The 25,840-nt window shown below is 45.0% G+C and overlaps 1 protein-coding gene across 9 annotated transcripts in view; it reads left to right on the top strand.

Annotated features, from left to right (window-relative positions):
• The window catches only part of nvy (CBFA2/RUNX1 partner transcriptional co-repressor nervy), a 205,692-nt gene that overhangs the window by 164,227 nt on the left and 15,625 nt on the right, over positions 1–25,840 (top strand). For all 9 annotated transcript variants that reach the window (XM_075702299.1, XM_075702306.1, XM_075702289.1 and 6 more), the window contains 4 exons: positions 8,412–8,633; positions 11,348–11,460; positions 12,717–12,806; positions 16,511–16,695. In XM_075702299.1, the coding sequence (XP_075558414.1) occupies positions 8,412–8,633; positions 11,348–11,460; positions 12,717–12,806; positions 16,511–16,695 (610 nt within the window). The remainder of the gene's footprint in view (positions 1–8,411; positions 8,634–11,347; positions 11,461–12,716; positions 12,807–16,510; positions 16,696–25,840) is intronic.

Genomic DNA, 25,840 nt, shown 5'->3' with positions numbered 1-25,840 from the left:
GCGTTTGCAACTTCCACGGCCATCTCTTGGTCTGAAACGAATTAGTCATGTTGTCAACTACCCAAATATTTTTAAGCACTGAAGAGTGCGTTCTTGAATATGTCCTTCGGTTGCAGTGTACAAACGGGCATGACAGACCGACATCGACAGCGCACTCAAGGCTCGGCACATTGTTGCCGTGAATTGTCATATGTGGTGTTTTTTTTTTCTAGCTGAACATTAATGAATGAGTTATGATCTGTAACGAAGAGACGAGTAATTACGCTGTACCAGTTCAACAGCAAGTCGTACCCACAGTCAAGCAATACCTCATCGCACTTTAACACTTCATTAAATAGAATGATGATCTTCAATGAAGAGACGAAGAATTACGTGGTATCTATTAGACAGCAAGTCATACCCATAGTCAAGCAATACAAATACCTCGGCGTATACATAAAGGAAGGAAAGACTTACTCAAGCACCCACCAAGATAATCTGAATATAAAGGGTATGTGGAATAGAGCAATAATGAAAGATAGAGCCCTTTGGGGCCACAATAAATATGTTGCAGGGCGTGGAATCTGTAAAGGAGTAATGGCGCCAGCGCTAACGTTCGCAAATGCCATTCTGTGCTTGAAGTCGGATATCTTGTCGGGGTCGGAAGTTAATCAAAGATTGGTAGGCCTGTTGGCTTTGGGAGTCCACGGCAAAACCACAAATGAGGCAGTGCAGGGTGACATGGTCTGAGCCTCTTTTGAAGTCAGAGAAGCGCGGAGCAAAATTTGTTTTGAAGAAAGACTCAGGAACGTGGATCAAAATAAATAGGCGGCTAAAGTGCACAAGTATCTGTACCTGAAAAGCGTGGGCACAGAATGGAGGAAGAGGTCGAGCAAGTTGGCAGTCAAGCACAGGGTAACTGAAGGTGTTAACAGACAACCAAGAGTCAACAGAAAGGAAGTGAGAGAAACAGGCAGCGAAATGGATGCAAAGAATGGAAAAAGAAAATGACCATGGAGACATACAGGATTGAGAAGCAGGAAACTAGAGTGGAAAAACTGTGCGGCAACGGGCAGTGCCTTGTAGGCTCGAGAGTGTTGCTCAAGGAAAAAAACATAACCGAGCAAATATTCGCAACAAGATGAGGCATGTGCCTGCTGCGAGGACGTTTTGAGAGTTGGTGGAAAAAAGCTGAGAAGACAATGCTACCACCGGATCCGTGACAGGCGTAGGTACCGATGCAAGGTAGATAGAGAAGTTTTGCGGAAAGAAAAAAAGATTAAGAAGATGCACCCAAAGCTGCTACAAATTTAAACATGTAAAAATGTATACAAAAAGCAGGTATAACATACCTGATTAACTCAAGCAGGCTAGGTGAACATTTGGCACCATCATCATCATTATCATCAGCCTGGTTACGCTCACTGCAGGGCAAAGGCCTCTCCCATACTTCTCCAACAACCCCGGTCATGTACTAATTTGGCACCACCCAGCTTCAAATGGGATGTCAATAAATGATCGTCACCATCATGCACCAATTTTTTTTTTTAAATGTCTGTGGCGGACAGAACATTTCTAAGCCTTGAACTAAATTACACGATGAGGCGACCACTGCTTCTAAGAGAAATCAAAATGCTTAATTGAGTAATTAAGATAATAAGATAATTAACCTTTTAATAAATTACATTACGGCATATTTTTCAACCTACAAATTGTAGCTGGTGAGCATGCGAGGCATATCGACTTAAAACGAATTCTCAGGACTACGACACTTTCGAGATATTAATTTTTAATGCGTCCGACGAAATGCATCGGTGTTTCAGCTAATTTTGCACTTCAACGCTTTTAAGAGCGTTTTCTTAAAAAACGTAAGTGGAACAACAGTGTTTTTTTACCGTAAGTTTGACGGCGCATATATCGAAAGCGGTTCCATCCTCAGAATTCGTTCCAAGTCCATATGTCTTGCAAGCTCACTATATCTGCGATTCGCAGATTGAAATATGTGCCCGCAATCACCTACTTCAAGAACTCGCATCTATCGGAATCCCAAATAACTTGCTTTCCTGGCTTGAACACTTCTTAAAAGGATGTGCACAGTTTTACCTCTGCAAATAACCATAATTCATCCCTTCGCAACGTAACATCGGGTGTGCCACAAGGCGCTGGTTTATCGCCTCTACTTTTCCTCATCTACATCAATGACTTACCTGCTAATATTAAGAATAAATTACGTCTTCTCGCGGACGACTGTGTCACATATTTCCCTATCGAAGGCTCGAATGACATCACCGCACTGCAAAAGGATCTCGATTTCATCGCAGTGTGGTGCGAGAAATGGTTCATGCCGCTTAAGCCAACTAAGTGCAAAGCTCTGTCATTCAACCGCAACCAAAGCTTAACCAGTCACACCTACGCAATGAATTCTGCTCCTATCAATCGTGCCCTCTCTTACAAATACCTCGGCGTTCACAGGGCATCGACACTATCATGGTTAACACATACTGACACCATCTGTTCTAATGCTTCAGGCACCCTTGGACATCTAAAACGTAACCTGAAAACAGCATCACCTCAATTTAAAAAAAGCTAGCATGTCTAACATTCGTACGTCCGCAGTTAGAATATGCGTCATTTATCTCGCACCCTTCTGAATCATATCTTTCCTGCGACATATAGAAGCAATACAACTGCTTGGTTTGTAACTTCCAATTACTCTCATGAAACCAGCATAACCGCACTAAAATGTGCACTTAAACTACCATCACATGCCCTCCCGCCGGAATATCTCTCGTCTCTGCTTGCTTCACACCTTTGATTACCATCCGCACTCATGGCATTCCCTGTTAAATCCACCCTCACGTACAGCTTCCCGCTTAAGCCACACTCGTCCTATAGAACGCATTATCACCCGACCTTCTGCCATGAACACTTCATTCTTCCCTGACGCAATAACCAATTGGAGCAGCCTCCCACAAAACATCGTCGCATGCACTGACCGTACATCGTTCCGCGAAATGTTAAATAGCCATATTGCTTAATTACCGATCCTACCCACCCTTACTCCAACACGATGTTTCCCTTTTTTCACAGTTGTTTCTGGCTTGTTTTTGTTTGTTGTTGTTTTTTTCTTTTCCAGTTCTCTTCATTGGTTCTGACATTGTCGCAAGGATTAAAGCCTTCCCTTATGTAACGCCTCCGGGCCTTTAAGGTGAACATTAATGAATAAAAAAGTAATTAGTTACAAAATTAATTAGCGCGATTATGTTAAATATTCAATTAAGCGTTTTGATTTCTTGTAGAAGTAATGGCCGCCTCACTGGGTAATTTTGATCAAGGGCTAGAATTGTGTTGTCTGCTACAGACAATTTAAATAAGATTGGTGCAACTAAATAAAAAAGAAAAAGGGGGGGGGGAGGCACATGGTTCTCAGAATATATGACGTGAAAGTATACAAATGCATGCTTAGTTTCGTTTCTCTATTTCTTTCCTTTCTTTTTTGTCTTTTTTGCACCGTGCAATTTTCATATCGAAGCATTCATCTACGCTGAGGAGGAGTTTGAAAACCGGGCTTATCACCTTCTTGCAGTGCGTGATTGTGGGAAGGGCTAATGTTATAATACAGATGAAATATCTATAATGGATATCGGAGAAAAACAAGAGAAAGGGCTGGGATCGCGTTTTCTGCGTGCGATTACTATAGTGCGGCCATCTGTACATGTGCGCGCTTTCAATCACAAACCGCAATCGCATTTTTTTTTTACTTTCTTAGTCTTACGAGCCTCGTTTTGTGAACAAACGACGCACAAGTCCAAACTACCATTATGCGGACTCGCGCTTTTGTTCTTAGCAGAGCCGTTCAGGTGGATGCCTCAAAAGCAAAAGCATTCTTTCAACCACAAAGGAAGGAACTGTTGTAGCCAGTTGAGTGACCTCGTCCACTATGTATCCTGCGTATGCGTTCAAGATGAGAGCCTCTCTGCATCACGCCTCAAGGTAACTGACAGAAGTAGCCTTCATAGTAAGTGACAAACGGCAACCGCCTTGTCGTAAGTTGATAGAAGATAAGTTTTAGGGAAATCAACGGCGCGAAACAGACGCATACAAGAAAGTAAGACGGGTTCCATCAGGCGCCATGATAACCTCTCTATAGCACTGAAAGGAAATTGAATTCTTTTTGGGAATTTAGTTATTTGTACTATGCCTATCGTTTCAGTTTTAAAGGTAACAGTGTGGTGAGTCTAGAGATGGTCGTTGCCGTTTACACACGGTATCACGGTGTCCATCAAGCTGAGAAACAAAGCAGTAACTCTTCAAATACTGTATGACACCTATCTCAGTGAGTGTTAGTTCACTCTTGCTAGTCGCCATCCACGATTGTTAGTGAAGAATCCGAAAGTAAGGTGGCGCGAGCACTAGGTGTGGTCAAGGGTGATGTTTCATTTGAAAGTGCACAAACGAAAGCAAGAAAAAACACTTAGCAAAGTAAACTCGTATGGCATCGCACATCTTGTATTCTGCGTGCTTAAGCAACACACCTCGGACAGCTGATACCAATCCAAACGTTTTCTAGGTATATGAGCTGCTCACGCAAAGCACCACTACCCTGTCGTAGTGAATTCGGGAGAGGAAACATAATCTCACCGCCATGATATTTGTTCAAGTACGACTATAACAGCCCGCGACTAAAATGTGATGTTGCCTCTTTCATCAAGGACGGACACCTTTGTGGGACGATCTGAGCATGTGTTAATTGCTGTCCGGTAATGACAGAGGGTTATAATGAAGGATAAATGCATGTGACTGCATGTAAAGTGCACAAGACTACGCTTCCTGAGCATTATATTTATTTTTTATTTATTTTATTTATTGGTACCTCAAATACCCCATTTGGGGTTTTACATGAGGGGTGGGCATATTTAGATCATATTTTCAATGAATGCCTTGAACGATGAATGACTGGAGTGGTGCACCGCTTCAGCAGGTAGATGATTCCAGTCTTTCGCTGTTTGAACGAAGAAAGAGTTAAGATGAGTGGAGGTGCGAGCTGGAGGGGGATAAACAGCCTTTGAATGCCTATGACGGGATGAAGTGCGATGCGCAGGCGTGATGTCGGTCTGATGAAGTCATCATCATCATCATCAGCCTAGTTACGCCCACTGCAGGGCAAAGGCCTCTCCCATACTTCTCCAACTACCCCGGTCATGTACTAATTGTGGCCATGTTGTCCCAGCAAACATCTTAATTTCATCCGCCCACCTAACTTTCTGCCGCCCCCTGCTACGCTTCCCTTCCCTTGGAATCCAGTCCGTAACCCTTAATGACTATCGGTTATCTTCCCTCCTCATTACATGTCCTGCCCATGCCCATTTCTTTTTCTTGATTTCAACTAAGATGTCGTTTACCCGCGTTTGTTGCCTCACCCAATCTGCTCTTTTCTTATCCCTTAACGTTACACCCATCATTCTTCTTTCCATAGCTCGTTGCGTCGTCCTCAATTTCAGCAGAACCCTTTTCGTAAGCCTCCAGGTTTCTGCCCCATATGTGAGTACTGGTAACACACAGCTGTTATACACTTTCCTTTTGAGGGATAGTGGCAACCTGCTGTTCATGATTTGAGAATGCCTGCCAAACGCACCCCAGCCCATTCTTATTCTTCTGGTTATTTCAGTCTCATGATCCGGATCCGTGGTCACTACCTGCCCTAAGTAGATGTATTCCCTTACCACTTCCAGTGCTTCGCTACCTATCGTAAACTGCTGTTCTCTTCCGAGACTGTTAAACAATACTTTAGTTTTCTGCAAATTAATTTTCAGACCCACCCTTCTGCTTTGCCTCTCCAGGTCAGTGAGCATGCATTGCAATTGGTCTCCTGAGTTACTAAGCAAGGCAATATCATCAGCGAATCGCAAGTTGCTAAGGTATTCTCCGTTAACTTTTATCCCCAATTCTTCCCACTCCAGGCCTCTGAATACCTCCTGTAAACATGCTGTGAATAGCATTGGAGATATCGTATCTCCCTGTCTGACGCCTTTCTTTATAGGGATTTTGTTACTTTCTTTGTGGAGGACTACGGTGGCTGTGGAGCCGCTATAGATATCTTCCAGTATTTTTACATATGGCTCATCTACACCCTGATTCCGTAATGCCTCCATGACTGCTGAGGTTTCGACTGAATCAAACGCTTTCTCGTAATCAATGAAAGCTATATATAAGGGTTGGTTATATTCTGCACATTTCTCTATCACTTGATTGACAGTGTGAATATGGTCTATTGTTGAGTAGCCTTTACGGAATCCTGCCTGGTCCTTTGGTTGACAGAAGTCTAAGGTGTTCCTGATTCTATTTGCGATTACCTTAGTAAATACTTTGTAGGCAACGGACAGTAAGCTGATCGGTCTATAATTTTTCAAGTCTTTGGCGTCCCCTTTCTTATGGAATAGGATTATGTTAGCGTTCTTCCAAGATTCCGGTACGCTCGAGGTTATGAGGCATTACGTATACAGGGTGGCCAGTTTCTCTAGAACAATCTGACCACCATCCTTCAACAAATCTGCTGTTACCTGATCCTCCCCAGCTGCCTTCCCCCTTTGCATAGCTCCTAAGGCTTTCTTTACTTCTTCTGGCGTTACCTGTGGGATTTCGAATTCCTCTAGGCTATTCTCTCTTCCACTATCGTCGTGGGTACCACTGGTACTGTATAAATCTCTATAGAACTCCTCAGCCACTTGAACTATCTCATCCATATTGGTAACGATATTGCCGGCTTTGTCTCTTAACGCACACGTCTGATTCTTGCCTATTCCTAGTTTCTTCTTCACTGTTTTTAGGCTTCCTCCGTTTCTGAGAGCCTGTTCAATTCTATCCATATTATAGTTTCTGATGTCCGCTGTCTTACGCTTGTTGATTAACTTAGAAAGTTCTGCCAGTTCTATTCTAGCTGTAGGGTTAGAGGCTTTCATACATTGGCGTTTCTTGATCAGATCTTTCGTCTCCTGCGATAGCTTACTGGTTTCCTGTATAACGGCGTTACCACCGACTTCTATTGCGCACTCCTTAATGATGCCCATGAGATTGTCGTGCATTGCTGCAACACTAAGGTCCTCTTCCTGAGTTAAAGCCGAGTACCTGTTCTGTAGCTTGATCCGGAATTGATGAAGTAGTGAGCGATAAAATTTGTAAAAGAGGCACAATCTTGCTGTCTTGCGGCGCTGCTTGAGGGTTGGAAGGTTCAGAGATGATTTAAGTTTAGTAACGCTAGTGTGGTAAGAATAGTCAGAATGAATGAACCTTGCTGCACGATTCTGTATGGATTCTAGTGCTGTTGCCAGGTTAGATTGGTGTGGGTCCCACAATGAGCATGCGTATTCCAGTTTTGGTCGAATGATTGTTAAATATGCGAGTAGTTTTATTGAGGGCGGAACAAGACGTAGATTACGGCGCAGGTAGCATAGTACACGATTGGCATCATTGCTAATGTTGCAAATGTGCGAGGACCAACTGAGGTTATTGGACAAGTTAATGCGACAGGTGGTATGCGAGCTCAGGCACGTTAGATATTTCTTTTATCTTATTTTTTTTACATTCTCGACCAGGCGTCTCTTCGTCACTGTGTTATTAAAAAAATTGGTCGCCATTATATAACCTTTTGTGTTGAATATGCAAGTGAAGCAAACAAGAATGGAGTTCGCGTTCCTCTATTTAAGATCTGACTGCAGTTTTGACAAAAGCATTGCTCGAAGTCTCAACGTTGCTTCATTTCACTATGCTTTCGTACTTTCATGGCGCTTATGCACACGTTCAGTTCATTGTGCTTGTGCACGTTACGTACTGTACATTGTGTTCGTGTACAGCCACCGTCAGCTTTAAGTTGAACAATGAAGACAGCTCTCTAGTGGCTTAATTTTAAGAAACTCAGGCCCTAAGGAGGAAATGTCATATGCTTAGGAAGGAAGGCGCGTTAAGCTAGCACATTCAAGGCACCCCAACGAGAAATATCCGTGCTTCATGCCCAGGAGAAGCAAAATGGAGCTTTGGACGTGTTCGAGCCAGATATGACGGATGCAGTATACTTCGCGTCTGTACGTATATGGCCACTTTATGCATCATGCGCGTCATATGGAGTATATGCTAGGCGTATGCCCATGAAGATGTCGTCTCTATTGTCTGTTATAAAGAGTTTCTTTTTCATTCTTTCTGCATAAAAAAAGAAAAAAGAAGATTTATTTATTCAGTAGTGGCCATATTCGTCTTGTCACAGCCCCCCCCCCCCCCCCCATGCCGTTCTACGCCACCAAAAAGAGAAAATTTACTCGTAAGAAATGACATAGAGGTCGAAACTTTCCTCGCCTAAAGGCGTGACACGACCATGCAAGCAGTCGCCTACAGCCAGGTGCCTATGGCAGCGGCTTTCAAGCTTCTCCTCTGCTGTGCAGGCGTCAACGGAGCTCACTCGCCGCCTTGCAACGCGGGCAACCCGGTGCCCGTGTGCCCGAATCCTGCGGCGGTGCGGTCGCTGTCACCGCCATCAGACTCGAACCATGGGTCCGGTTCCACGGGCGTCTCTTCGTCGACGGCCGCCTCCAACGTGTCCGGGGGCTCGGCCAACATCGCTTCTGTCAGCGGCCTCGTGGAGGCTCCTTCCGGCGTCGTGCTCGGTAAGCGAACCTTTCAAGAGCGCCACTTCGACCGGGCATGCAGTCAGCGGTCAAATCCACAGCTATAGAATGGTCTGGGGAATGGTCTGGGAACGGGGCGGGGGGGGGGGGGGGAAGGGGCCGAATGCAAAGATACTCGCGTGTACCATGCATTAGGTGCACGTTAGAGAAACCCCATGGCGTCAGAAATAATCAGGAGTCCCCAACTGTACGGTGCACCTCATAATTGGATCGTGGGTTTTTGGGCGCGTAATATGCCAAATTCTAATTTAATTTTTTATTGCGCACGAGCACCGGCGACGCATTGCATCCAACGGGAATGTGCGAGAAATCACGAAAATGGACTCGAGCATGTATAGCGACCTGTTACTCCCGCGTAATATTGCCAGCTATTAATTGTTTCCGGCGTAGCGTATCCAAAAATTAATACGGAGCGCTCCTCTACGGCGTCGCTCGCAGTCCAGAAATTAAAACCCCGTTGAATCAGCCAATCGGCTGAAGGACAAAAGCGAGTAAAATGTTAACGCTATGTCGCCCCCGCATTTCTCTTTTTCTCATATATATATATATATATATATATATATATATATATATATATATATAATGTCATTCGCACGCTGAAAGTAACCAGTGCCGGTCTTGATAATATTCATCCTAGTAACATAAAACTAGTTGCTCATCTCATATGTGATGTTTTCTGTTTTATTATCAATTTACCATCTGAGCTGAAACGAGCAAAGGTAATTCCAATTTTTAAGAGAGGCGATCGTTCTTTACCAACAAATTACCGCCCAATATGTATACTGCCATTCTTTAGTAAAGTGATTGAAAAGTTGACTGTTACTCGATTAACCAATTACCTGTCTAAATTTATTATTCTTTCCGATTCTCAGTATGGTTTTCGTCTTGGCTATTCGACCGACCTTGCTCTCATCTCCCTAACGGATCGCTTAAAGGAAGCTATTGATAAAGGGTATTTTGCCGGTTCAGCTTTTATTGATCTTACGAAAGCTTTTGACACTATTAAAAATCACATTTTGTTTAAAGTTGGAAGCTATAGGCATAACTGGGCCAGCACTAATGTTACTACGAACCTGTCTGCAGGATAGACATAACATAGTTAAGATTTCTCATGTTTTTTTGCGAAGCTAAGGTTACTAACCTAGGCGTACCACAGGGTTCGATTCTTGGTCCTTTGTTATTTTTAATTTACATTAACTATCGCCCTGACTGTCTAACATCCTCACACAGTGTATTGTACGCCGACGACACAACCATTATTAACTACGATAAAAATATTTCGTCCTTGGTCACTAAACTCAATAATGACTTAGCTAAGGTTACAAACTGGTGTATAAATAATAATCTTGTTTTTAATCCCTCGAAAACCAAGTTTATTGTATTTAATTCCCCCCAGAAACCATCTTGTTCAGTTCCATTGCTGAATCTTGGTTCCCATTTAATCCCTTCTAGCACTCATTGCTCATTCTTAGGGGTAGAACTAGACTCTAACCTCAAGTTTCATTATCGTGTCTCGAATATTAAAAAGAAAGTTGCTTGCGGCATTCAGTTATTTATCAGAGCCCGCCAATTATTTAACCGTGCTACACTTGTCTCGCTATATTACGCTTTTATACACACGCACATTAACTACTCGTTAATATGTTGGGGAAATACATATAATACTCACCTCAGTTCACTTCAAACTTTGCAAAACCAAGCAACTTGAATAGTAACCTCTAGTCCCTCCCTATAATACTAGCGCTCTCCCATCGCTACACTCTAATAACATTCTGTCTGTCAAAGAAACTGTGTTGTATAATTTGGGTATATTTATTTTTACGTTATTGAATAATCAAGTTCCTGCATGTATAATTCCTAAAACATGCCTGATAAACGCTAATGTCACTAGATTTGCTTTAAACAATAATCTCATTTTACCTCAGGTGCGCACCAACTATGGCGAACATTCAGTTCCTTTTGCAGCTTTTTCATTTTGGAATTCCTTACCACTTTGCGTGAAAACTTCGCGTTCAACATCCATATTAAAAAAAAAAACATCTGAAGAATTTTCTTCAAACAGAAAATATTTAACATTAACTTTTTCTTTTTTTTCTTTTTCTTTTCTTCGCCCTTATTCAAATATTCCGCTGTTCTTATAACTTTCTTTTTTTATTAATGATCATGTATATTTCGAAGTTCTTTTTGTTGTTTCTATTGTTGCATTTATGGTCATGTATATTTCGAAATTCTTTTTTTTTGTATTGCATGTACGGGTAAAATTTTTTGTCCGTTACTGTCAAATTCATTTAGTTCATTTAGTTTTGCTGCATTTGCTCCTTGCAATTGTATAATTTCCTTCGTTAGATTTATTGTAACTCCTAATCTTGTTTTGCATTTTCCAGTACTTGCTTTCTTCAATGTTTCCTTATATATGATTTTAATGTAGTTCTCCTCGTTGCTTTAGAAAACGCATATTTATAAATAACAGGAGGTCCCGATACAGTCTTTGACTATGGGACCTCCTTCTGTATATTATTCTTTTTTATAACCTGCCTGTTCTATAACGAATAAATCAATTTCATATATATATATATATATATATATATATATATATATATATATATATATATATATATATATATATATATATATATATATATATATATATATATATATATATAATTTATTTTTTATTTTTATTTTGCTTACAGGAGCACGGCAGCTAAGCAAAGTCAAAAGGTTCCTGACAACCCTGCAGCAATTTGCGAGTGACGTTTCACCAGACGTCGGAGAGCGGGTTCACGGCCTCATTCTGGGACTTGTGGTAAGCACGAAAGAAGGCTCCATAGTAGGGGTGGGCGAATATTCCAAGTGGCGAATACGAATCGAATAGCTACTTGGTATTTTCGAGTATTTCAACCTAACCAAAAAATTTCGCAACAACCGAATGTTAAAATCTGGTTACTATTCCTCGTTTCCTAAAAAAAAAGTATCGCAAATCATCAGGAGTGAAACAACGACAAAAGCTTTCGCAGCAATGCAAAAACAAAATTAGCAAGCTTTGGTTTTGGTTTCGCGGCGGAAGCCTACATGACAACCTGCTACTTTTTTTTTAGTGTTTTTTTTTTGTCATTTAGTGTTTTTGGAAGTTCAGTCGTGTAGCAGTTTCATCTTTTACACTACAATTTGCGATCTTTTCCTTGCAGATCACCCTTTTACATGTGTCTGTGGTACACAAGTGCATGACTACCTTTTTCCCCACAACTTCTTCTTTTTCGGCAACCGTTTATGTAGCTCTCTTAGAAAGCTGGTCATAAAGCAGCCACTTTTTTTTTTTTTGAAAAGCTTGTTTTGAAAACCAGGCTCCAAAGTTGTTGAGAGGAAATTGGTGCAGTTTTTTTATGTTTAAAACAGACCATTTGTCTCTGGCAGTTAGCTGAGCTCTTCTGCAGTAACCAGTACAGACATGATCCATAATTATACCAAAATGAATATTTTTGTTGTGAATATTTGCAACTGCCTTTGAATATTCGATTCTATATTCGATCTTTACTATTCGCAATCGATTCGTATTCGTTTCGTATTCTATTCATATTCGAAGAAGCTGATATTCGCAATCTGTTGCTCTCGTTGAACAAATACGTGAACTTTGCTTTGAACGCAAACGTTTATCAGTCTAAACTACCCTGTAAGCAAGCTGCCTTGCCTTAGCTAGTTTTGCGGAAATAAAAATCTACAGATACCTTTATGCTTTTATACAATACATCTGCAGACGGAACATACTTGAATAATGAGACCATTAATTCTGCGCCTTTCAGCTCCCTGCCATTAACCTATACGAATGTCATCAGCCTCTTGTTCAGCTAAGCCAAATTTGAACTTTTGACAAGAGAACTCGTAATGATATATATATATATATATATATATATATATATATATATATATATATATATATATATATATATATATATATATATATATATATATATATATATATATATATATATGCGCTTTCTTATGCGACGTGTGCACGCGTGCTAGGTACCGCCCGATTACTCAAACAACTTCTCTCTCCAACAGAGTTCCACGATATCCATCGAAGACTTCCACCACAGCATTCAAGACATCACGAATTACCCGTTGCGTCCCTTCGTGGTTCCATTCCTAAAGGTAAAGTTTGTTCTTGCTTTTGTTCTCTTTACTCCTTTCTATACGTAGTTTCATGGTTACTTTTCTAATGACGCAACTGAAATGTGCCTTTTTAGTTTTTCTTAGCCCAAACAACCAAGCAATATTCTGCATGACCGTCACTTACAGTCGCATGAAAGAAAGCTCAGTAAAATACTGCGGCCAGAAAGGGTGTACCGTTGGCAGCCGATTTACATTCAAAAGCTCGAATGGACCCTCTTGCTGTTTGCTCGTTTAATAGACCGCTTACACGCTCCTTAATAACGTGATATGCACGTATACGCCGTGCGCACTGTTGCTTATTGGCAGTGTATTTACAGGTAACACGAGCCTTACTCTTCATCTTTACGCAAAGATAAGGCGGTGTTGGCGTCTCGCCGTGACGCTGGAAACCCCTTGTCGTGAAAAGCCAGCGAAAAAGTTGCAAAGAATAGTAGTAATAATTTGGCATTACATTCATAAGTACTTCTTTACTACAAGTGGTGCCCCAATGGTGCAAACAGTAAAAACGCTGTAGTGATGACGTACAGATACACACGAAGAAACACAATTGCAGGAGTATGCACGTAGCACAGGAAAATTCACAAAGCTAGTCCATATAATCGCAGTAATTTCATTATCACCTTCGAGTATGTTACGCTGGCCGACGGGCGAAAAGCAGTCTTGTTGTAAGGACAGGGGCATCTATATTTCTACAGGTTGAACGTAGACAGCTGTGATAACGCCTCTTTACTCCTATTGCTCAATATTTTGTTATCGTAACGTCGCTTCGTTTACTTCAGTCGACTGCACTCCGTCCAACTTGAGGCAAAGCGCAAAAAAAAAAAAAAAACACCAGGACAAGAGAAGGAAACGAAGACACAGCGCTACTACAGCTAAAAACCACCCAGAAAAAAATAAAAACCACCGAGAAGCGTTTGTTTCGCGCATGGAAGGAGTGGTGTACCGTATTCCTTTAGACTGTGGAAAGGAATACACTGGTCAGACGGGTAGGTGCCTCAATGATCGCTTACGGGAACATTCGAGCAATATTAATAATCTGGTAAAGACTGGTCATATAACCGCGCACTGCTCGCGTTGTGGCTGTAAACCCTTGTTCGACAAATCAAAAGTGATATCTATGAACCCAGATCAAGGCACTAGGGAGATCATCGAGGCATTTGAAATTATTAGAAATGGTAAATCTGTAAGTTGCCCATCTGTGGTCGCCGTCAAAAAAAAGTAATCATGTTTCTATCGCGGTAGCGCCCTGTAGTGGATGATTGTGGCGGAAAGAAATCTATGTTGTGATGGCCTGTTGTACGATGGTATATATGTGGTAACCATGTGCAATGAAAATTCAGTTGTTAGTAGCGGTGTCTCGTTTTTTTTTTGCGCTTTGCCTCAATTAACAAAGGGGAAATCAGACATCCACCAGTTCGTAGCAATTGCTACAAATGAAACCCATACGGGTTCCTCGAAAGAAAAGCCTCGCAGTTGAAGAAAAATTCGTCCTGGTCCGGGACTCGAACCCCGGACCACCGCCTTTCCGGGGCAGCCGCTCTACCATCTGAGCTAACCAGGTGGCTAGAAGGTGGCAGGGCGAGGTTATGGAGTACCAAGTAGCCCACCAGTCTGTTCTCTTGCACTCCGACATTGAGACAAAAAGTAAAAGCAAGAAAAATTTTTCATTTACATGCCGAATGGTTAGGGAGGCTCTTTATGCACAACGCACACCCATCCAAACGACCAGCGTTTCAGCTTTGCTTGTGCGAAACAGAATTAACGGGATATCTAGGCTGCCGTCTGCATTGCAAACGTCGTTTGCGTCTGTGTATCCCCAGCTTGCTAGTGGAAACGTGTTTTGATCAGTGTTTTTTCTAGCTTCAGGCTGCCGTTACTTGCCAGTAAACAACACGAGGAATTTCATGTGTACCTGGAGTCGCTGAAACTTACTATCCGCAAGCACAGGTATTTGTTCGGATTATGAAAACTAGACGTAACGTTAGCAAATGTTTGCTGCGGATCTTTACCACTAAGAATGCGCGGCGTTTTCTACGACGTATAATGGCGATACTGGCTCTAATTGAACAAACAGTAACAATGCAACGACTGTCCCACTTGTTTTTGACCACTAGTATATTACGCGTACCCGGAGTGATCGGTTCATTGATGACAGTTGCACACCAAGCAGCGTTAACTATATGTTGAGTAAGCAATCGATTTTCTTACATCAGCTACCTTACTTCTTTTCTGTCTCTTTCTTTTTTCTCTTTGTCCGTTCGGTTCGCACCCGTAGAGCTCGATTCGCATGGCATACGAAATTACTGTTTCGGCCCGCGCACCCGGAGTCACTACGCGGTCTGTGGGCACGCCGTGTCGCAGACTGCGTAGCTCTGGAGAGAGAGAAAATAATGCAGAGAAAGGCAGGGAGGTTAACCAGATGTAGTTCCGGTTGGCTACCCTGCGCAGGGGGAAGGGTTAAGAGGGATAAAAAGAGAAACAGAGTAGAAGGGGGAGATAGAAAGAAAGGGAGACAAGCACGAACAAAGCGCGCACATTACAAAGGCGCTTTTGCCCTGCACACTGATCGGAACTTTGGCTTTCTTCGCGCCCGCTCTGTCGACAGAGCAGGGTACTGTCGGTCCACCCCGCGACGTTTCGGGCCGTCGTACGAATGGTGCGTGAAGCCTGTTCACGTGCGGTTTCGCCGTTGCGTGACCCATCAGAGCACGGAACGGTCCGTCATGTGGATCCAGCTTAAGCATAAGTGCACGGACTGCGACCAGGGTGCAGCGGGAAGAGAGAAAAATTCGTAGTTTGAAATTGGCGACGCGCGTTGTTCTCAGCGCGATGGCACGTGTTAAATAGGAAATTTCATATTATGCAGCGTCGAGGGGATTTGCGCAATGACGTGGCTTCTCCGTATGAACATTGTTTGCAATGAGGGTTTATATCGCCGTATCTTGGCATCACTGAAGCACGCCTCGTGTTATTGTAGTTGTCCTGGTGGCAGTCAACTAAAGAACGAACGTTTTAAAATATACTTGTGCGCTTTCACAAAAACACAATACCGGCTTTATACATTGTGTTTTTAAAAATAGAAAGAGTTAACGGAAGATTTTTTTGTCAGAAATAATCGACGAAGGGTATTTCCTTACAGGATGTTCCAGTTTTCATTTGTGCACTCGGAGATGCCACCACCAACCAAGCACTATTTGATTAACTTTTCAAATCTAATTTATATTTATCCCGTGCGCAAAAACAGCGATGAGTCCAGAAAAGCGTAAGCACTCTCAAAATGTAAATCTCTGTGATTATACTATATACTTAGCTGAAGCTTGAACACACATCCGCCCTCAACCATTTTTGGCTTATCTTTTTGGAAACAACTTTCCGCCTGCGCCGAGAAGGATGTGTGTCTAGGTAAAAATACTTAAAGAATAACGCGTTCATAGCCTTACCGTTTTACAAACGTTCTCCGTAAAAGAAAACGTATGATTCGAGGAAGAAAATGCTCGTTGAAGGAACCTGCCATGAGTACTGGAAGGGGGGGGGGGGAGGAGGGGAGATGACAGTGCGCAGACATCGAGAACGGCGACAATCTCACGCTAAACAGTGACGAACGCCCTGTCGACGCGCACTGGGCAGAATTCGCGGAAGCCCGCCACTGACACGGTGTTGCCTGACGCGCTCGGCGCTCGCAGTCGCACCTGCCGCTGCTGCAGACGGAGCTGGTGCACTACGCGCGAGCCGCCAAGCAGAGCCCCGCGCAGTACCTGCGGCAGCACGAGCAGCTGGTGCTGGACCAGCCGGGCGGAGAGCCGTTCGAGATCTTTCAGCCGGACGCCAAGGAAGGCGCCCCCCTCAAGAGGAGGACGCCCCCGGACGGGTGAGCCAGCGCAGGCTGCTCTACAGCGAGCTCAGCTTAGCCGCATAACTCTTTAGCCATGCGGCGAAACAAGGCTTCGGTGGAGGCCGCCATGTCGGTAATGCGACATGGCCCCGTTTTACGGCAGCACCGGTAATAGGATTCTTATTTTCAACCATTACTTCTTCGTGTTCCATTGTCTTACGACAGAGAGCCCACCTTCTGGCGCATTTGTGTGGTTTTTTTTTTCTCTACATTCGTCTTATCAATAAACTGTCAAGGGTAAAACGGACGCAGACCAAAAAACACTAAAAGAAAAGGAACGAATTGGTTCCTTTTCTTTTAGTGTTTTTGGTTGGCGTTCGTTTTGCCCTTCACTATGAGTAGACCCGACCAAGCGAGTTTTTGTTGAACTCCTTGTTTCATCAATCATGACATTAGAAGTAACGAAACGAAAGCATATTATCAAAAAGAACACTGTCGCGCTTTATTGTGTTCTTGCCCTATGTAATCTTTCTTTTCCGTGTTGTTGAATTTTTTTTATTTAAAAGGGAATCAATAAATCGCATACATTTCATTAGAAACTGAACAAATATAGCATCCATTGCATATCACGCGCGCTGCTTCAAGCGCACGTGACTCGCGAAACTCAGCACTCAGAAATAACACGTGATTATTTCTATCTCACTACTGGGTTACACAAGACAGCATATCTTTTTTTTTTTTGCACCTGGTAGAAGGAGATGTTGGGGCACAAACAGAGTGCCGGCTACTCCTTGGTAGCCCAGTTACATATGTAGTTTTGTATACCTGTGCACATAGTTTTTGGCAGAAAGAGAGCGTTAGAAATGGGTGGCAAAGTCAGTGAGGTTAACCGAAAGACTTCTGGTTTGCTACTCAGCACTGGGGAAATGGTCAGGGGGGAAAGAAAGGCAGAAAAAATAGCGGAGAAATAGTAAAGGCGCTTAATAAAATAGTGGAGGCGGGAAACGTTCGTAAGGACTATTGTACCTCTAATAGGCCACTCGAACGTAAAAACTTCAAGAGTGCCTTGGCTGACTAGTTGTGTGACGATTGCATAGATCGGCGTTGCAGGATTGTCGGCTTCCGAAGCGGCCGGTCGTCAAGACGGGTCAGCGCGGTCGCGAGTGGCTGCCTGTGTACGCAGGGCAAGGGCAATGGAGTGGTGAATAGTTTTCTCGCTGTCGCCGAGGGCCCATGCAGCGCTATCATCCCTTTTAATGTTTTAATGTTGGGAAGACGACGAAGTGTCTTCTTGTCAGAACGCTTGTTTCTGTGCTCTCTGAATTTTTGGTGAAATCTTCGCCTTTCGAGGTGCCTCGCCTCCCCGTCTTGCGACCATGGACGCGGAGCATGCCAGAGGCCCGCCTGGCCAGAAGTCATCACGGCTGTCAACCGCAAGGAAGCGAGTTGGCTCCACCAGCGACACCGAGGACACCGAGCTGTACTCTGTCGGAAGACGACTCATCCGACGACGGCTTCATACCCGTCCGGAGTAAGAGGGCGAAGAGAAAGATCGCCAACACAGCGCCGTCAACTCCTGCGAGCACTACGACTATGAAGTCAAGGCCTGCACGCTGGCCACACGTCATCATCTTTATGCCGGAAGAACCGTCAAGCAACCTACGGTTGCCGAACAGGCAAGCCCTATCCATTTTTCTGGAACGTGCGGTGCCGGATCAAATTAAAGACATCAGAATAAACCCACGCAAGAATATACTCGCCATAGACGTGTACAACGCGAGTGCGCTTGGAACACTTCAAGAAATCACGGAGCTAGGCGGAATCAAAATGCGCCCCTTCATCCCGATCGACGACACATCGATAGCCGGTGTAATTTACGACATTGACATTGCCATTCCCAATGATGATTTACCTAGCCTCATCAAGCCGGCAAACGAGGGCACGATCATCACGCAAGTGCGCCGTCTTGGGAATACGCGCTGCGTAAAAGTAACTTTCAAGGGGGATTGCATACCATCCCAAGTTAAAGTCGGACATTTTCGACATCCGGTTCGACCATTCATCCAGAAGCCGCTTCAATGCCATCAGTGCTTCAGGCTAGGACACGTCAAGCGCGTGTGTCCCAACTCGCTACTGTGTCCCCGTTGCGCTGAACCTCATGCAGAAGAGACCTGTGGTGCCAAAGTTCTGAAGTGCGCCAACTGTAGCGGGCCTCACGTAGCCTCGTCGAAAGACTGTCCCCGCACCAAGAGGGAGCGCGCGGTTCTGAAGCAAATGGCCAGAGACAATTCGGCCCACAGGGAGGCAGCTGAAGTAGTCCGGCGTCGGCGTCGACGTCGGCACCGTCGTACGTCTTCAAAGAAGGTGCATGCGCGAAGCGATAGTACCCGCTCCACTACGGTACCACTTACTCGCGCCGCGAAAGGGCCCACCACTTCCACGAGGGAATCAGATAAAACTCTTTCTTTAGAGGAATGGCCTACGCTACCGAGCCGCTCCCTTGCTAAGGAACCTCAGAAGGTCACGGCCCCACCGGAGCCTTCTCTGGCCATTGATGATTCGCCTAAACCAGATCGTCAAGTCATTTTGGTGCTACGTTCCCTCATGGAGGCCATCCGAACGATTTTAGTTGAGATGGGGACACCGTCTGCTCGAAGCGCACTTAAAGTGCTGGACGCCTTAAGCCCAGTGCTTGAATCCCTCAACTAGAAAGATGGCTACCCATACCCCATCCTTCCGAAAAGAAGTCAAGGCAGCGTCCGTCATGCAGTGGAACGCCAAAGGGCTAAAATCACGAATTTCAGATATCCGTCAGTATGTGTACACCAATGTGTTTCCACTCATCGTCACTTGTGGGCCCAACTTGTCGAAACCAATCAGACTGTCAGGGTACGAATGTTTCATGTCATCGACAAAAAGTGCATGCAGCAAAATCATCGTTTTTGTTCTTCGTGAACTCACCTATGTTTTGCAACCAATTGCGCCCTACGACGACAATCAGTATATATGCATCACAGTTAAAAAAAAATACACTTGTTTACTCTCATAGGCATGTATATATCGCCTTCCAGCAATTTCGACACTAAAAGATTAGCGGATATCTTGAGTGTTTGCCCCGCCCCATGGGTCATCATAGGAGATTTCAATGCAAACCATCCAGCATGGGGAAGTACAAAGACAAATGCAAGAGGACGAAGATTATCAAGCATCGCCTACAACTATGGCCTTACTCTCTTGAACGATGGTAGCCCCACCTTTCTTCGAGGCGCGACATACGGCAGCTGCCTCGACCTTGCTTTCGTCTCCAACTCTCTCGCCAGATGTGTGAAGTGGTTTCCAGATATTGAGACGCACGGGAGTGATCACATTCCCACCTATCTGAACATCAAAGGCTTGTCGTCTAGATCTGGCCCACGGAATACCATTCGGACGATTCAATGGGCCAACTTCAAATCTGATATGGAAGATGCCTGCAGCGAGGGCCTACCCTCTGGGTTAGACCAAATAATTAAAAGATACGATGCGAAACGCCACTCGCATGCTGACGATCTCTTACACGCGAAACGACTTCGACATAGAATTAGTGCGACTTCGCGCACTTCGTCGCCGGGCGGAACGTCGATATCGGCGTACAAAATCAATCCATGACCTTAGGGCAGCCAGGAGGGTACAAAAGAAGATTCAGTGTTGAATGGATAGATTAGGCAGCCAGGAGGATACAAAAGAAGATTCAGCGTCGAATGGATAGATTAGCGTCTGAACGTTGGGTAACGTTTTGCCAGACACTTGACCCCCGCAAGCCGCTGTCTCACATTTGGAAAACGGTGCAAGGTCTGCGTTACCTTCCGGAACAGCGTTTTCCATTCAAGGCGCTCGCGCTTTTCCAAGGGCGGCAAGACATCGATGTCGCAGAAGACTTTTGCGCGCGGATGGCAGACCAAGCGACACGTCCAGATCTTCCAGCCCGAGATGACGTCCCCCATTCCCGTGATTGCCGCATGGACCTTCCTTTTACAATGGAGGAGCTCGAGGCGGCACTAGCTCTCTGCAGGCGCTCATCATCTCCGGGTCCAGATGGTATATCATACCGAGCCTTGCGCTATCTCGGAGAATCCGCACGGATAGCACTATTGAGTCTCTACAACACCTCATGGCAGGAGGGAAATGTTCCTGACGAATGGAAAGTGAGCCGCCTGGTGCCAATCTTGAAGCAGGGCAAATCCCCGCTAGAGCTCACCTCTTACCGCCCAATAGCGTTGGCCAGCTGTGTAGGAAAGATAATGGAACGGATGATCCTTGGCCGCCTGGAATGGTACCTTGAATACTACAAGATCTATCCGAATTCCATGGCTGGTTTCTAACGTGACCGCTCTTCCATCGACAGTGTAGTTGATCTCGTTTCATATGTCCAGCACGAAAGGTCCCGTAAACGTTTATCTGCAGCTTTATTCTTAGATGTGAAAGGGGCATACGATAACATATTACATGAGGCGATTCTCGACGCTCTTGTGACGGTTGGCCTAGGTGGTCGAGTATTTTTGTGGATTGCAAGTTACCTATCTGCAAGATCATTCTATGTGTTAGCTGACGATGGCCCAACTACGCGACGCTATACCAGCAGGGGCGTTCCTCAAGGCGGTGCTCTCAGCCCGACGCTATTCAACCTCGCTCTTATTGGACTTGCTGAACACTTGCCAACTACCACCAAAATTTCAATATACGCAGACGACATCTGTGTCTGGACTTCGGCAGTCACACGTCCTTAGATACGTGCACGGCTTCAAAGAGCGGCTACTTTGACAGCGAGCTACTTGTGTGAACAAGGTCTGAGCATATCGCCAGAAAAAATGCGCCCTAGGGACATTTACTCGCAAACCAATGACGCCTTATGTCATCTCAATCAATGGCCGGACCATTTCCTATGTCTGAACCCACAGATTTCTTGGCGTAATTATCGACCGAGACCTCAGTTGGAGCCCGCACGTGGCCTACATGAAACGGCGCCTGACAGCAATCTCCCAGTTGTTTAAATACTTGACAGGAAAGACGTGGGGGATGTCAGTAGACGCAATGCTGAGACTCTACAGAGCTCTCTTTCTCGGTTTTTTAAGATACAGTATACCTGTACTGAACAACACCTGCAAGACAAATGTTCGTGTTCTGCAGGCAGCACAAGCTCAAGCACTCAGAGTTTGTCTTGGTTTGCCCAGATGCACGTCTACTGAGGCAACTATTGCGATTGCTCGGGACCATCCAATGCAAACTCACATCACGGTGGAAGCCCTGAGAACGCATATAAGACATTTTGCACGTGCCCCCTATCACCACCTTGCAACACTACCTTCAGACAGGCACCAAACATCATTCTCTAAAACTATCGTCAAGTACAACGACAAACTTCCCTCGGGGTTCACCGCTGCATCTAAACCACCGATACCCCCTTGGTGCCTTGTCAGCCCCACAGTACATCTCAGCGTACCAGGAATCGGGAAAAAGTCTGAGCTGTCGTCGCCTGTGCTGAAACAACTGTCTCTGCTTCTTCTGCACGAGAGGTACGCGGACAGTGCACATATTTATACTGATGGTTCCACAAACATCCAGTGTTCGTCCGGTGCTGTGGTCGTCCCAGCAAGAGGTATTACCATCAGCTTTAGGACTGACCACCCAGCGACATCTACATCTGCGGAACTAGCTGCTCTTCGCGCTGCACTTTGTTTCGTCAATCGGGAACCACCTCGACAATGGTCAATTTTCAGTGACTCAAAGGCAGCCCTACAATCTGTGCTATCAGCTCTGCGTCGCGGGCCATTCGAACAGCTCGTGCTCGATATTAGATGCCTACTCCATACATCACATGAGAAAGGACATCACGTGACGTTTGAGTGGCTGCCAAGTCACTGCGGCGTCATAGGAAATGAAGACGCCGATAAAGCCGCTAAAGACACACAGGAAGAGGCCATACCACTTTCACGGTCCGACGCAGCCAGCAGACTTCAAGTGCTTGCACGGGAGATCACACTTTCTCTATGGTGCACACCAAGCAGCCAGACCAACCGCAGCAATCGTCAACACGACCTGCCCTCATTGATGCATCTCTGTATGCCAACTGGACTCCGCCGAAGTGAGGCCACCCTGCTTTATCGCTTATGGCTAGGGGTGGCCTTCACGAAATCCTACTCGTTTCGCATTGGACGCTCTCTGCAACGCCTGTCTTTGCGAGGAGATGCTGGAACACATTCTGTGCGACTGTCCTGAATATAATGTTCAGAGACAGTCCATGGCGTCCGTTCTAGCGCACCTGGGCAATAGACCATTGTCAGTTGCAACCATTTTCATATATCGCCGACAGAAGATATCGCAGCTGAAGGCGACGAAGGGACTATTTCGGTTTATGAAGGATACGGGCTTGGACAAGCGGCTGTGACAGTGATGTCGCGTACCGCGCAAGAGTGATGGACTGTAACTGACGATGTGTTTGCTGTGTTATGTGCTCTCTCTCTCTCTCCTCCCATCTTTCATCCCCCCATCCCGCTCCCATGTGTAGGGTAGCAAACAGGTTAGGCTAAACTGGTTAACCTCCCTGCCTTCCTTCTCCACTTTTTCCTTCCTTCCTTTTAATGTCGAAAGCAAATTATTTTTTTTTTTTTTTGTAGAAGCGATGCCAAGCCACAGTCGGCAAAGTACTGTTGTCTCGTGTCGGGATAGTCTAGGCGGAGGACGAAGTCGAAGACACGGGTCCAGTCGATGTAGACGTCCGTGCTAGAAACTAGGTGTGTTCCACGACGATTGTGGGGAATCATTCGCAAGCACTTGAAATTTCGCCGCTCCGTTTGTTCATGACAGTGATATCGGTTTCTGCGCACCCTATTCATGAGCAGATCGAACAGCTTCATCAACGTTGCCCATTAGGCCACAGTGACCTGGGAGCCACTGAAATGTGACGTCGTGTCCATGCTCGACGAGCCGATGAAGGAGCTCTAGGATTTGTAGAAATGGTTGTTGGTAGAGTCCATGGCGTAAAGCGGAAATCAATCAATGTTAGAGCTGCCTTAGAGACACTCAAAAACACTCAATTTTTGGAGCGGTGCCTCACGAATCAGACGAAGTGCGCTACGAAGGGATGCAAACTCCGTGACTGTCGATGTCGTCTAATGGAATGTCTTAAACTTTGCGGTGGTGATTTTCGTAGCAAAAATGACTGATTCAGCAGACTCGTCCATGGTGCTTGAATCATCAGTGTACAGATGGGTATATTCGTTGTATTTTTCATACAGCAAGAGCAACGAAAGTCGTTTGAGAGCTGTGCCTTCTTCCGAAGTCCCGGTACTGTCAGTCGAACGTGTGGCTGAGCCAAGCACCAAGGGGGAAATAAAACTCTCACTGTAGTGGCGTAAACTGATGGAAAGTGTACATGATAAGGCAGTATCGTCTGACAAAAAAGAGGCACGTGGTCGGTCGTCTGGAAGTGAGGCGAGATGGTGGAAATGGGCGTGAGCAAGGTGCCTGACGTGTTCTCTGATCACTTCCGTAACAATTTTAGTCGTAGCTCGATAGTCACGTGTAATTGCAATCTTTCCTGCTGTGGAGGTACATCGCAGCAACCGCAGACCAACCCTACCTGAGCCTGAGCACTTTCGATTGTACAAATGTTAGCTCTGCACTTATTGGTCAGCACTGGTAAGCTGTATCGTAGACACCCAAGGAAGAGCGTCCTATACAGTTGCATCATCGTGTGTACTGAAGTACCCCAGGTTTTTACTCCAAGAAGTTTGAATAAATTAGAAATGGCTGTCAGGCGCTTTTCTTTATGTAGGCCATGTGGTGACTCCAACGGAGGTCACGATCGTTGATGACCCCTAAGAATCTGTACTTCATGACATAAGAGATATTTTGTCCGTTGGTAGATATGGCGTACGAAGTCATTGGCTTCCGGCTAAACGCGATTAACGCGCATTTTTCTGGAGAGATCTTGAGGCCTTGTTAGCTAATGTTTGTCAACATCAACGTCACAGAATTCTTTAGCTTTTTACGCACCTGAGGACGTTTCAAACCAGATGCCCAGACGCATATGTCACTTCACTGCATTTGCTTTTAGCAGAAGGAGCAAAACAGTTAATGCACGTACAACAACGTTAGCGCATAGTGACCAAACAACATCCGATGGCGTTACTGTGCGTAGTATTAACAATATCGTTTCTTCATTTCTTACACTGGACTACACGTGCATTTCAGTCGTAGATATGTTCGAAAGACATAATAAAAAGAAAGCTAATGAATCGCTTGCAGGTGCGAAGACGAGCAGCCACGGACCATAAAGGCAGAAAATATATATTGAAACAGAGCTAATATTTTATTTAATGCAGACCATTAGATGTGCACTTAGGCTGTGTCATAAAGAAATTGTTGGTTCTATGAAAATTAATGATGTTCCTTCAAAATGAATTTGACAGCGAATAAGCATAAGTACAGCCGACGGTGTTCCTTACCGTTGGTATGACCATAAGATAAGGAATATGCTCCCCGTAAGAACTATTATATTGCTTTATAACTTAACAAGACAGGTACTCCAAGGAGTGTTTTCATTTCTCAACGTTTCTTTTTCATTAGCGTGATGCACAGGAATTCTTTTCTGCCGAAAAAATCCGAGGACACCTAAGCACTTCTTATGAGTTGTGAATGCGGAAACATTAATGTCCACTGGAACGCCGATGAGCGGCCCTTCGAGTTATGAACTCGCGGTCAGGCGAGCACATTGAGACGCTTGGCTTGGCGCATTTTGATTTGGCCGTATCGGAGGCGCAGTTTGAACGCAAGCGAGAGCTCGCGCCGACAAGGAACGCGCAGATAACACAGGCGTCCGAGAGCGAGGGCGGCGATGCCCCCACGCAACACCTGGTGCGCTATCCGCACAGCAGGTTTTCCCTTTCGCCCACTCTGCTCCGTCGAGGCGCGCTCGTGACGTGGCAGCATAGTTGACGGTAATTTAGGTGCCGCGTTTCGCTTGTCCAGACGACAGACGCCGGCTTTTTCGCTCACCGAGCCATCTGATGCTTTCGAATAAAAAAAGAAAAATCCTAATAGCAAGAAAGAATGAGGAACATCCGACCAGACGATGGCTAGTTCAGTGTTGTCTGGGCTTCACTGGCAATTCAAAAGAGCACGTGCTGGTGTGTTCGGGGGT

Source organism: Dermacentor variabilis, chromosome 1 (assembly GCF_050947875.1).
Source record: "Dermacentor variabilis isolate Ectoservices chromosome 1, ASM5094787v1, whole genome shotgun sequence".
Taxonomy (NCBI): domain Eukaryota; kingdom Metazoa; phylum Arthropoda; class Arachnida; order Ixodida; family Ixodidae; genus Dermacentor; species Dermacentor variabilis.
The sequence above is the reverse complement of the archived record's forward strand: the minus strand, read 5'-3'. Positions and strand labels throughout refer to the sequence as shown.